Raw genomic sequence first — 13,278 nt, 5'->3', positions numbered from 1 at the left:
GTTCTTTCGCATCAGGCGATGCCATCTCGACTGTTACAACAATGAACGTCAAAAGCTACACGGCATTGTCACGCAGAGCGGGAGGCAGCATAGCAGAGGGCGGATCTGGTATAAAGGGAGCAGTTTTGAAGATGACTCATACGATGAGCATGGGGAGGACTACACCTTCCTCGTGCGCGATCTCTCTCACTCCTCACCTCGGTCATCTGTTGACCGTGATTTCACTTATGCCTTTCAGGACATCGACAGTGAATCCGAGGCGCTGGGTACCCCATGGGAGCCCAGCAAGGACGTTGCCTTCACCTTCATCATACTATACCTCAGTTTCTTGTGGAGCATCGCGGACCTCACAGTCCAAATTCCCACCAGCAAGAAAGCCAAATACCAAGATGCAATTTCGACCTGGCACTCGAGGAAAACACATGTTTTGGAGGAAGTCCAGCAGCTATACGGTAAGCTACTCCACGTGATGACCTGCACCAAACTGGTCCGGTGCATGACCGTGCGGTGTTAGTGAATATTTTTCAGGAATTTTGCATGGAATGAATTTTGTGTTATTTGGCTCGAAGATGACTCAGCTAGATTCTCACACATCTGAAGCTTCCATAAAAAATACTTTCTGCATATGTTTGTTTGCGGGAACTTCCAGGAAACTTTAAATACACATGTTACCCGGTTTTGCTTTATGACATATGCTACGTCTCTAAATAACACCAAATACAAACAAGTATCAACATATTATGTAAACCATGTTCTCTTACCACAGTCAGCTGATCTATGACTAAGCCTGACAAATCATGTTCACCTACGTACGATTCACACGGGTATTATGACCTATGACAAATAATGTAGTATATCTAGATATGTGAGAAAATGAAAATTGAATATACCTAGGTACACGGGAGTAAATTAACACAGCCACGTAGATTTGTCTATATAAGGACCTCCATTTTGGCCTGAAATGCAATCAATCAGACTCTCGGAGTCACCCTTAATAAAATTGCGAGTGAGGTTTGTGTGTGATCAGCATCAGCAACAACCATGAAGAGTTGTTCGACATTGTCAGGTACATTGATGAGACAGTAGGAGCCATTGAGCTCACTGTGCTCCACAACCTGCAAGGCCTAGTTATTTGTTTTGAGAAGTCTCTTGTTTTTCTGAGTGTTTGTGTTTGTGTGCACGTGTCTCTGTTTCTATCTCTCTATCTCTGTTTCTCTAGGATTGGGATCTATTTCACTCTAGTCTGGGATCTATTTCTTTTATCTCTGTTTCTCTAGGATTGGGATCTATTTCTTTTGAGTTTGGGATCTATTTCTTTTAGTTTGGGATCTATTTCCTTATCTCTGTTTCACTAGTCTGGGATCTGTTTCACTCTATCTGTTTCACTCTCTCTACCCATTGAAAGCTAACAGTCTGAGTGCTCGTTTATTATTGTGTCACTAATGTGTTATAGATTTTAGCGAATATATACTGTGTGTTTGTTTCTTGCTGCTGATACTAACGTACTTTTAATTTGTAGTGAGTACATTCGAGCCTTACCTTCGAATTCTTCGTGTTGTCTCTACGTCCGCTAAAGGCTCAGAGTAGCTTAGTGGGGAGACTTCAGGAGTTGATTATTGTCCGCTTGACCTCACACATCTGAGTAGTATACTGAGCCAGGATTGTTATTTGTCAGATAGGCTTTAGCTATTGAATAGGGGACTTGGTATTGAAATCCAAGGACGTCCGTTTCTGATTCTGTTTAATACTCATTGTGAGTTCCTTGGCAGCAGATTCAATATTAGGCTAAGAGTTCTACGGAAGCTTTTGACAAGTCTTGACCTTTGATCCTACCTGTTTGCACTGTGGGAGTGACCAATACATCTTCGCACAACTGTTTCATAGTAAGTTTAGAATACAGCACCATTGATTGTGCCTAGTCTTAGTTCTCATTTCTGTTTAGCACCAGTGATTGTGCTTAGTCTTAGTTTTGTTTCTGTTTCTTGTTTCTTTTAGTCAACACCATACCACTGGGTTGACTAGTGTTTCTAGACTGATATCATAGAGTACCTTTGTCTGACCGTAGCTTGGATATACTGGCAGGCCACCCACAAATGACCATGTTATCAGTCATTGGTATTTGTCTGAATCGCTGACCATGGAGATATTTGATTTTGTAGGTGTTCATCTATAGATCATCTATCTAAGAAGACAGCGAGCCTGGTCATACCAGCAGGACGCGCTTACCTCACCTCACTGGAGACCATGTTGGGCGTCTGCTCCAATCGTCCTTTCGTGCCCCACCACAACGTTAAACACTTGTGCGATGACCTTGACTGGTGGTACACCACCCTCGGCTCTCTTTTCCTTGGACGTTCAATCCGCCGGCCATCCCACTTCCACCATCTCGACGCCTTCTCCGACGCCAGCACGTCCTTCGGCATCGCAATTGTTATCCATGGGTATTGGCAGGCTTGGACTCTCTGCCCTGGGTGGCGGACATGCGGCAGCCAACACGACATCAGGTGGGCGGAGTGTATTGGGTTTGAACTCCTCGTTATTGCCATCCTTGACTCACTCACAGACGACGATGAACAACATTTCTGTCTGTTCTGCGACAACCAAGGGGTCGTCAGTGCCTGGCAGAACGGCAGATGTCGAAACTGGGAGACCAACAGCTCCTTTCGCAGAATCCATGAACGGCTCAGCGAGCTCAATGAACACATCTCTTTTCATCTGCGGTATGTTGAGAGCAGTGTGAATCCCGCCGACGGTCCCTCCTGGGGCGTGTTCCCATCCACCAGGCTTGTTCTCCCCCCCCTCACCATACCCACAGCCATTCGTCCCTTCATCATCGATGCCATCAAGTCCACATGCCCTGCCACATGAACACCAGAGTGCCCACACCCTCATCATTGTGCCGTGGCTGACGAGGGCTTGGACCGAGCATAGGGATGCAAGCCCACCCAACATCACAGGTGGGATCAGACATGCGCACTCCAGATTCAAAAACCACTCACCACTTGTCGCCCCTCACACCGCTGGCACTCCCCACACTTATCCATCTGCTCTCACTCCACGTCACTCTACCTTACGTCCTCACTGTCTCGCTCGTGACCGGCTCCGGCTTTGGACACCTCTAGCCTCTCGGCCTCATGATGGGCACGATGGGTCGATCGTGTGCATTTCAGACAGCAACATTGATCGTATCTTCGCAGTGCTCAGCCATTCACACTGCTGTTAGCACCTGCGAATGCTACAGTTCAGGTCTATTAGTTTTTCATGTGTTTTGCGACTCCTGGAGCATCCCAGAACCGCAGCACTGCCCTGCGTCTTCCATCGTGTTATTAGTGTTTGTTGCCAGTTGTGCCAGCTTATACTCAGGACATACACTGGAGAATTATTTCTTCGGAATATGCGCCTGGCACTTGTTGCACGGACTACCCTGGCTCGTCGACCAGGCTCAAATTTCACTTGTGCTTGAAGGCGCTAAACGTCTCGCACCGCCTAAGTCCACATGTCCCAAATGCTCTGCTTTCACAGTTGACCTGCTCATCCAGCTGCGGTCTGTCCTTGACCTCTCACAGCCCCTGCATGCTGCCGTGTACACCTGCCTCATGACCTCGTTTTGGTCCCTCGCACGCAGTGGCGAATTCACCGACGAGTCCCTATCAGCATTCGACCCGCTTTGTCATGTGAAGGTTTGTGACATGCATCAGGAAACTGACCGCAATGGACTACATGTCACTGTTTTTCACCTGCCGCAAACTAAGACCACGCAACACGGCGCTGACGTTTATTGGGCGACACAATCCGGAGACGCCGACCCCCACGCTGCCTTATTAAACCATTTTAGCATCAACACACCGGACCCGCACTCAGCCCTCTTCACTTGGTGCCACCAGAAAGGTGCACGGGTACTGACAAAGTCCGCATTTATGAAGTGTTTGCAAGACGGCGGAAAAACACTGGGGTGCACTGATATGAAGGGTCATGGCATCAGGATCGGAGGTACCTTGGAATATCTCCTGCGCGGGGTACCTCTCGAAAGCGTCAAAACAATGGGACGTTGGGGAAGCGACGCGTTCATGCTGTACCTGCGGAAGCACGCTGTCGTACTTGCACCTTACCTTCAGGATCAACCGATCCTGGAACCCTTCATGCGCTACGCACTACCCTGATGACAGGTGAGATCTCACAACTCTCCTTATTTCGGGGGACCAAGCTCATGCTCGATGCGGCAGATTTTGCTCCTTGATTAGCGGGAATCTCAGCTTAAGCTTGGTCTGAGGTGGGAATTCAAAACGTGTTTCGGTCTAAGGCCCCAAAGGCCTTGCCCAAACTAGATACCCTTACTGCCCATAGCCGCGATACTCTTACCTACATTGCCTTGTGTTGTAACCAGATTATGTGATCGCTTATGAATCAGAAAACCTTCGAGTTCGTTTGAGAGTTCAAACCATAGATATTGTCTGATTCCGACATTCAAGTGGCTGTGTACTTAGGTACTAATGTGACTTTCTGGAATCTGTTCGCAATTGGTCTCATTTAAATTGTAAGTTAGGATCAGTAACTATTAGCTACAGCTTGACTTGAGGACTCACGACCCTCGTACTAGTGCTGTTCGCCGCAAGGCTCAATAGTAGTCCAAAGTTCAAGTATATACCAAGGCCCCCAATTATCTTCCGCATGCTCCATTTCATCATCGTCCGCCTCCACCTGCCAATCGATAATCCTACTCATCATCCACACGTTACATACCTGTCAATTACCAAAAGCCCTCTGCAAGCGGTCAGTGACAACCGGCCACATGGGCACGCAATCCCAGTCTTAAGACCTTGCCTCCAGCTCCCTCTTGATATGCAAAAAATTTGTGCATCAACTCTTCTAACGAGCATGCCTACCCATGGCACCAAGAGTCCACATAAACTTCTGCATCCATAAGCACTCCAGCATCCGCCCACAGGATCTCACCACCAGTGAACCACCCTAATGCCTGCGTCCGCGTAGAACCGACCTAATCATATGGCAACAGTTGGTAAGCATAGGACTTATCTAGCTCGTGCCACTCAACTCACACCCGTCGCCATCAGCTCGACGACAGCTATCTTCGTTCTCTTGGGCCTAATGCAGACATCTTCATCTTGTAACTCAGTTTCTCCTTGTTTCCACGACGTCGTCTCGGTCCCTCATTTGAACTCCAGGGGATGATGCACGCGGTCAATCAAAACTAGTGGAAACGAGAATGATGTAGTTCCGACCGTGGATCCTGGGATGCACAGAGCGCACATTCTGAAGGTACGATGCATCAGGAGTTCCACCCTTGACTTCATAATCCAGAGCCATAAACAACCTGCATTGTCCTGCATTGTCCTGCAAAGAACGAAGACTTCAAAATGCGTCCACTGCTTGCAGTTCATCGATTTCGAAGGCTAACTGCTCAGTCTCAACTATCAACAAGTGCTACTGACATTGACAGAGACGTTCCGTGCGTTTGTCTATGTTGTAACTCTGAAACGGCGATAAACTAGATTACTTTTTTGTTTTTTTACAAAACATGTACGCAAGTTCAGGATAGGTTGTGGAGCAGAATAACACGTGGAGTACAGCCGACGCCGACCTCAATTCACTTGAATCTGAATCAGTTCACGGATACCTGGGGGTATATCAAGCCCAGTCGATCTCATTGCTGTCTCGGCTGAGGCTGACCGACGTACATCAAACATGCATACACCATACCGGGGAATACGCCATATTGTGTGATCATACAAGCATTTCGTACAAGTTCCGACTCCTGAAACCACCTCGACAAATGTGACATTAAGGTCTAGCTAAAAACAAACGGGTCAGCAGGACTGCTACCACAGCATGATAGTGAAACATACGTAGGCGATGATTCAAAGTAATTTGAAGAACAGCCTCGAATAACTCCGCCTTCGTTCGAGAACACGAAGATTCTTTCTCCTCCGCCTGAGAGCGTTCAATGGATTCTTTCTCCATCTGTTTGAAGCGCTCAAAAGCTTTTTTCTCCTCCTGAGAGCGCTCGAAAGCTTCTTTTGCCTTCCTCTTGGACGATTCAAATGGTAACTTCGCCGTCCAAGTAGGTCGACGTGGATAGACAGCAGTCCTAATAGCTTCGTCATATGCGTGGGCGGCAGTAGCTACGGCATCTTCATATGCGCGGGCAGCTGCGGCCACAGCTTGTTTATATGCCTGGACGGCAGCGATCACAGCTTCCCTGACAGTAGCTGCATATGGAGATGGCATGTACTGCTCCAGAGCGACATAAAAAGAGGGATCAGACTTTTGCAGGTCCTGAAGATAGCGCCGCTTGTCGAAAATATAGAAAGAGTGTTCGAAGATGATGACAGCAGCTAAATGAACAACAATAAGCAGGACCATCGCAATGTTGCCTCAAAATTACCAGAAATAAGCTGAATGATGTTCTCCAAGGGCGATGAGCCAGAGACCTGTCAGATTTGCGATATGAGAAGTGTGTTACAATCTGTGGTCAATTGAACATACCACAGAACGTAACCTAGACAGTATCTCAACACAGTTATCGTCACGAAGCACGTCCTACTGAAGGATCAGCGATGTCGTTCGCGAGCAAGGCTCCAGACTCACACGCTATTAAAGGATGTGGTTTCTCGGTGGTAAGCAAATCTCAAATTCAAAGGAAGATCGGCACACTGACTTTCTAAGGAATGCCATCGGTAAGCAAAGCTAGAGCTCGAATGAGAATGAGAATGACGATGAAGAACTCACTCCCTGTCAACAGATCAGCGGTGTTATCGGTGAGGAAAGTCCGAGCTTAATGGCAGATGAACATACTCACCCACTGTCAAAAGGGATCAGCAATTTCACTAGTCAGTAATGCACCAATTCGACCGCGGATCGATACGCTTACGGACTGTGAATGGACGGACAATGTCTTCAGTCAGTATGGTTCGAGATTGATAGTGGATGGATCAACTCACAATCTATCAATGGAACCGTGATGTGTTCGGTCAGTATAGCGCAAAGGCGACGTGTGATCAATACACCCACATCCTAACAATAAATCAACGATTGCATCAGAGTGAGGAAGGCAGGAGTTTGGCAGAGAATGATGATACTCACAAGCTGTCAACGGATCAACAATGTCTTCAGTCAGTAACTCGACTCAAAGGTCAGTAGAAAATCGATATACCGACCTCCTGCAGACAGATCATCAAATTGCTTGGGTCAGGAAAGTTCGAGCTCGAACGAGGATCGACACACTCACTTGCTGCGAAGGGCGGGCGACGACTTGGATCAGCATGGCTCGAGCTCGAACGAGGATCGACACACTCACTCGCTGCGAACGGCGGGCCACGACTTGGATCAGCATGGCTCGAGCTCGAACGAGGATCGACACACTCACTTGCTGCGAAGGGCGGGCGACGACTTGGATCAGCATGGCTCGAGCTCGAACGAGGATCGACACACTCACGTCCTGCGAACGGCGGGCGACGACTTGGATCAGCATGGCTCGAGCTCGAACGAGGATCGACACACTCACTCGCTGCGAACGGCGGGCGACGACTTGGATCAGCATGGCTCGAGCTCGAACGAGGATCGACACACTCACTTGCTGCGAAGGGCGGGCGACGACTTGGATCAGCATGGCTCGAGCTCGAACGATGATCGACACACTCACAACCTGCGAACGGCGGGCGACGACTTGGATCAGCATGGCTCGAGCTCGAACGAGGATCGACACACTCACAACCTGCGAACGGCGGGCGACGACTTGGATCAGCATGGCTCGAGCTCGAACGAGGATCGACACACTCACATACTGCGAACGGCGGGCGACGACTTGGATCAGCATGGCTCGAGCTCGAACGAGGATCGACACACTCACTTCCTGCGAAGGGCGGGCCACGACTTGGATCAGCATGGCTCGAGCTCGAACGAGGATCGACACACTCACATACTGCGAACGGCGGGCGACGACTTGGATCAGCATGGCTCGAGCTCGAACGAGGATCGACACACTCACTTCCTGCGAACGGCGGGCGACGACTTGGATCAGCATGGCTCGAGCTCGAACGAGGATCGACACACTCACTTGCCTGCGAACGGCGGGCGACGACTTGGATCAGCATGGCTCGAGCTCGAACGAGGATAGACACACTCACAACCTGCAAGTAAAGCCCAGTTTAAATGAGAACACTCCTTGAACTTTCCAATAATCTTACCGAAATATGCGGAAACCAGACGCCCACTCTTGCTATCATCACCTCATGAACCTCAGACTCTTTAGAGTCAAAATATTTCTTGAGTGTTCTAGACAATATCAGTTGTCAGCGCTCATGGCGGGTAAACCAGATCGTGGGTATTTACCTGTCAACTGCATATTTCACGCAGAGCTCCAAGTTGCTCTGCTGGGTCGAAACGAACAACTGCTCTAGCACTTCATTAGTACCCAGAGTTCCAGCCGTGCGTTCCATCAGTGGTCCGCAATCTGCATCATCGTTGTTCATGTCTAATGGATCAAAGGTCATCATGCATCGCAACTCGACCATCAACCGGCTTACTAGGAAGGCAAACATGACATTTCGGCGGCCATCGGACGTCTTTGAGAAACTTCAATTGTGGCCCGTTAACAAATGACTCTTCGGCGTGTTTTGGGGCCAGTTCTTTGGCGTCCTTTCGAGATTTTCCTTCCTTCTTCAGCTCTGCGAATGCGACGTCGTAGAAGGCATCGAACTTTGTGAACAGTACGATCACTGGAACTGAGTATTGTGATTCTGCATCAGTCAAACATCGACGATGCTGGGATGTGAAAGCTTACCGGTTCCTGTGTCGCACTGAGAGAAAAATTTATTTTCACCTTCAGTGAATGACCTGTGTGCCTCATCCATCGGGATGCAGTACCTATGTTGAAACCGTGAGATAGCGCATTTTGTGATTGATCAGTTTCAATTACCAGATAGCGTGTAGTTGATCGCTTAGTTTAGTTTTCTTTGAACGGCTAGTGATAAATTCCTTGACCTTGTCGAATTCGGTTGCGCTGCCCGCCTCGAAACCGCGTGAATCATGAAAGACAAATCCTGGGTTGCTTTCAAACACCAATTCATTGTCGATATCGTGCTCTCCGCGCTGAGAGCAGTTCAGTTCATGTCATGAAATAAGAGCACACCTTACCTCTCTGGATGCCGTTATAGTTGCAAGATCGATCTGATGTCGACGGGTCACTACCATCCTCCTACTAGCATAATACTGCTCACCTTTTTCCCGGCGCTGTTATATATTATTGGGTTGTCCCGTGTGTTGCAAACTCTTCGAAGGATGGTAGTTTTTCCTGCATTCGCTCTTCCTATGATGAGGATTCGAAAGCGACGGATTTTCTTTCTTATCTTTGAAGGATCCATGGGGAAGGTAAATGTCAAGGAGAAGCGCTGGTTTAGTAGGTCACGGTAGCCTTATAATCATTGCAGTGTGTGAACTCGGTGAATTCTAACCGAGTTGAAGTCAGCATGTAGGCAATGGGTGTACACAACTGCATACAACACTGATATTTGAATACCCAGCCCGAAGCCAACACGCCTGGGGTCCATGACTAAAGGGTAGCACCTGGTCTCTAAAGAAGCACGGTGAGCGTGCTTCATCTAATTTGAATCAGCCACGGTATGATTGCTCCCCATGCCCTTGTCAAGCGACTGATCTTATCTCTGATCCAGGGACAAGTGTTGGTGTACTGCGCGTTTTCACAGATCGAGAGCTTTGTCTTCACAATATCTACCGTGAGATTCAACGGGAACAGGGTTTAACTATCGCACGCTCAATAATGGTTAGATTTGACCAAGTCTCCCATAATGAGTATAGACCTGGAGAGACAGTTTCACGTTTTTAGGCAACTGCCGCGCCGGCTGGGTGCGCCGTACATGAGGTGTACCTCATTTCCTCGCGGCTGAAGCGCTGAACCCATGGCTTGCACTCGACCTCTATAAATTTGCAGTGAGAGCAGACTCCTCCCTAAATCAAATCAGCATGGCTGATTCTCTTCACCCCTCAACGGTTTCCTGTCCTCTCCACATCTTTGGTACTCAGTTCAAGTGCTACCATCAACCTCGCTGAATATCTCCAATAGGTATCACCGTCGATTTCAGCAAGTCGAAAATCAACGTAGTGTCTGCTGAAGCACGGATCAGCAAGTTGAATTCGCCACATGGACTCGAACGCGAAGCAGGAAAGAGTCTGCGACGGACGTTTTCTCCACATATGTAAGTACTCGACTCCAACGCATGTTCTCACCCTGAGGCGCTGCCGTGTTTTTGTCGTAGGGTGCTGTCTCGCGAGGATTCATTTTCCTTGCATCTGCGGTATAGGAAAGGTCTTAGAACCAAGCATGAAGACATTATTTTCGACACAGATGACATGATCCGCGCATATAATGCAAGCGAAAGACAAGGTGAAACAAGAATCATCGTACTCTCACTTCGATCCCTCACGAGCTCAACTTCACATGCGTAGAATACATCAAGTTTCATAAAAACATCAATATTGTCGTTGACCTTTCCGGAAATACAACAACAAAAGTAAGGATCCACGTCTGGGATCGAGCCCGTCTAAGTCATAAATCGGCAGGTTGATCAGTCCGTCTCTTCCGGTCAAAGTCTTGAGCTACGGTCTACCACTTCCGAAATATTTCAGAGCTATCCTCGGTGAGTCAGAATGATCATAAAGTGCCGTCCTTGAGGTTGACACTCCCAAGGTTCCGAATTTTGGTGATAGGAAAGGTATTTGCCATATGGCATTCTCCGGTCTTAGGCCAGTATTGATGACGTGCTTTTAAAATAGACTGGCGTCGGAAAGTCGTCACTGATCAATCACGTGTTTGGAGTGGAAAAAACGGTGGGGCACACGATGTTCTAACGAGCACAGCTACTCATAACGTCAATAGATCGCTTCGCACGATAAACCAGGCGAGGTTAGCATCGACGATGAGTTCAGCTCACCTCAAAACAAGAGGTTTGTTTTGCACGACAGCAAAGGTTTTGAGCCGGGAGACGAAAAGAACCTCAAAATAGTCCAAGATTTCATTGAACGTCGGAAGGAAATGACTCCCGAAAATCAGTTGCATGCTGTTTGGTAGGCTTCTATCTCGACCATTGCACTATGGCGGACCGACTAAATTCACGGAAGGATTTGCTTCGAGATACCTCGTGCAGACGGACGTTTGCTAGAGACAGGAACGGATGAATTCCTGACGTTAAAAAGTAGTGGAAAGCTAGGAAACGGTAAGTGAATCGATGACTATCTCTGTCATGTTGGAGCTCACGCTTTGTCGAAGTTCCCGTTATCGTCGTTTTTACCAAGTACGATATGCTCATCGATCGCGTGGAGCGAACTCTAGATGAAAGCTCTCTCGATGGATTAAGCGACCAAGCTGTCAAGGAACTTATCAAGAACAAAGCAGAAGCGGAGCTGCAGGATATCTGCATTCGACCTCTAGAAAAATTTGCGGGGGAGGGTGATGTACGATTTCCCCACGCTACTATCTCTAGTGTGTACCAATACTTCGACAAGTTCGTGCATGCCTCTGAAGTATAACATTGCAGCAGAAGAAGTGTATAAGGAGACGCTCACCCACCTGATCCAAATAACTGAAAAATGTGTCGGTCTGCATTCTGCGCCCGAGGCCGCGGTGATAACCTCCATCGCTCAGCGAGTTCATCCTGGACTCAAAGTAAAAGCATCGATCGAGTGAGTGTTGCTTACTTCATTTCTATCTCGTGATTTACGAAGTGTCAGGGTTGGCAAGAAAAGTCCGTCCTGGTTTCGCATTGATAATTACTGAATAAAATCTAAATCTACATGTCTTGCAGAATATTGGAAGGCACTTGCATCAAGCACAACGTTCAAGAACCACAAGACATGGGATTGTCTGTATGTGCTTCACACTGACATCGTCAATGTATGGAACTTCTATGACCCACATCATGTAACGGCTATTTTATTTCTCGTCATATCCGTCCTAACGTAATTTGTGGGTAGTACTTGCGCAGCCAAGAGTTCAGGGAATTGACAACGAACATAGTCGATAAGCTAGAAGTTGGACCCACACCTAATCCCACCCAGACCATGTAGGCCGGTCTTTTGCGTGACCTTTTTTCTATCTCATTGAATATTTACAGGGCTTTTGGGTTATCCATGGTCGGCACTATCGCAGGCATCGTGACTGCCCTGGCGGGACCTGCGGCTCCCATCGTAGTACCAATCGCAGTAGGCGCCGTACTCGCTGTATGGGTTCACGATGTATACAAGATATCGTAAGCACCACTACTTTTCTGTGTGCAAAATGATATCAACACTTCTTCGTCAGCCGCGCAGTGCTTCAACGCTTCATGGCGTACATAATCCACTTAACGCTGGTGTTGCAAACATTATATCTGGTATCAGAAGGCAAGGAAATCACTCGTAGGGCCATCAAACTCTCCATCGCTTCCTACCTCGCCTCCCCAATGAGCGGAGAAGTTGTTGCTCGGATTCAGGAGTACGATAGGCAGTTGTCCATCCTGGAACGCACAGATCGCGACATCTTGGATAAAATCATTGAGGTGATGCAATTTTACAGCATCGATGCGGCACACATGTCCGACCTTCGGGGAAAGCTCTCCGTAGATTTGACATCGGACGAACCATGGTGAATCGAGAGGTCGTAGCACTCGATTGTTATTTTCGCTGATGGTTTTGTGCATGGGCGGTGTCTGACGCGATTTTAAATGGTACTAACTTGTACTATATCACTTGGATTCATGGCCAGCCATAACACTGTAGGGTATGATATACTGTGTTCTATTAATGACATGTACTTGCTGCTATATTTGATTCGAGCCCTCTCAATGTGCCAAAGTGCTGTATCAATACATAAACACCGGGCCTCATGCTCAGGCGGCAACCACCCGGGATGAGTGTAGCCCAAAGCGCATTTATCGCTAAAGGTACTGCGTGTCGTTGCAAGCGCTGCAAGGGATGTACGAGTCAAAGGTATCTGCGAGGTGAAAAATGATCTGAGACAAATGCAGGATCATTGACGTGCAGATGTAAATTATGTGCTGGAGGATCGATCTCGCAAATGTTGCATATCGTTTATCGAGTACCACGAGTCTCTGCTGATTCTGGATCCAGCTGCCAGGCAAAGGGTATACACGCTAACGCGAGGAGTCGGCCCGGTCGGACTCCCGTCGAAACTACAGAAGGATCTGTGTTGTGTCACAAGGGTGCGTGGCCATGGGCAACGCAGGGGCCGTCCAAGCGCTTGAGTGC

The 13,278-nt window shown here is 48.1% G+C and overlaps 3 protein-coding genes across 3 annotated transcripts; 1 reads left to right on the top strand and 2 right to left on the bottom strand.

The window, feature by feature from the left end:
• Positions 1 to 5,953: 5,953 nt before the first annotated feature.
• Positions 5,954 to 6,695, bottom strand: EDB93DRAFT_1172445 (uncharacterized protein; the record flags this gene model as incomplete). The annotated part of the gene is made up of 4 exons (XM_041450386.1): positions 5,954 to 6,353; positions 6,404 to 6,449; positions 6,505 to 6,558; positions 6,677 to 6,695. Coding segments are annotated over 4 exons (266 nt in total), but the record flags the coding sequence as incomplete, so codon positions are not given.
• A 1,237-nt stretch (positions 6,696 to 7,932) lies between these two features.
• Positions 7,933 to 9,421, bottom strand: EDB93DRAFT_1331245 (uncharacterized protein; the record flags this gene model as incomplete). Its single annotated transcript, XM_041455198.1, has 10 exons — positions 9,237 to 9,421; positions 9,154 to 9,186; positions 8,936 to 9,108; positions 8,801 to 8,883; positions 8,544 to 8,741; positions 8,350 to 8,491; positions 8,205 to 8,292; positions 8,075 to 8,147; positions 8,006 to 8,028; positions 7,933 to 7,959 (listed from the first exon to the last, which is right to left on the bottom strand). Exons 1-10 carry the CDS (start codon positions 9,378 to 9,380, stop codon positions 7,933 to 7,935), a joined length of 984 nt encoding a protein of 327 aa, XP_041303547.1. The 5' UTR covers positions 9,381 to 9,421.
• A 578-nt stretch (positions 9,422 to 9,999) lies between these two features.
• On the top strand, positions 10,000 to 12,899 carry EDB93DRAFT_1306011 (uncharacterized protein; the record flags this gene model as incomplete). The annotated part of the gene is made up of 16 exons (XM_041454752.1): positions 10,000 to 10,051; positions 10,100 to 10,232; positions 10,293 to 10,420; positions 10,483 to 10,547; positions 10,597 to 10,673; positions 10,724 to 10,748; positions 10,810 to 10,863; positions 10,913 to 11,100; positions 11,155 to 11,249; positions 11,303 to 11,515; positions 11,571 to 11,715; positions 11,764 to 11,777; positions 11,838 to 11,953; positions 12,007 to 12,095; positions 12,147 to 12,281; positions 12,335 to 12,899. The coding sequence occupies 16 exons, from the start codon at positions 10,000 to 10,002 to the stop codon at positions 12,657 to 12,659; spliced, it is 1,854 nt and encodes a 617-aa protein (XP_041303546.1). The 3' UTR covers positions 12,660 to 12,899.
• Positions 12,900 to 13,278: the final 379 nt, after the last annotated feature.

The sequence above is a fragment of the Suillus bovinus genome, assembly GCF_016758785.1.
Source record: "Suillus bovinus strain UH-Sbo-P2 chromosome Unknown EDB93scaffold_74, whole genome shotgun sequence".
Lineage (NCBI taxonomy): Eukaryota > Fungi > Basidiomycota > Agaricomycetes > Boletales > Suillaceae > Suillus > Suillus bovinus.
This window is presented reverse-complemented; position numbering and strand designations above follow the sequence as displayed.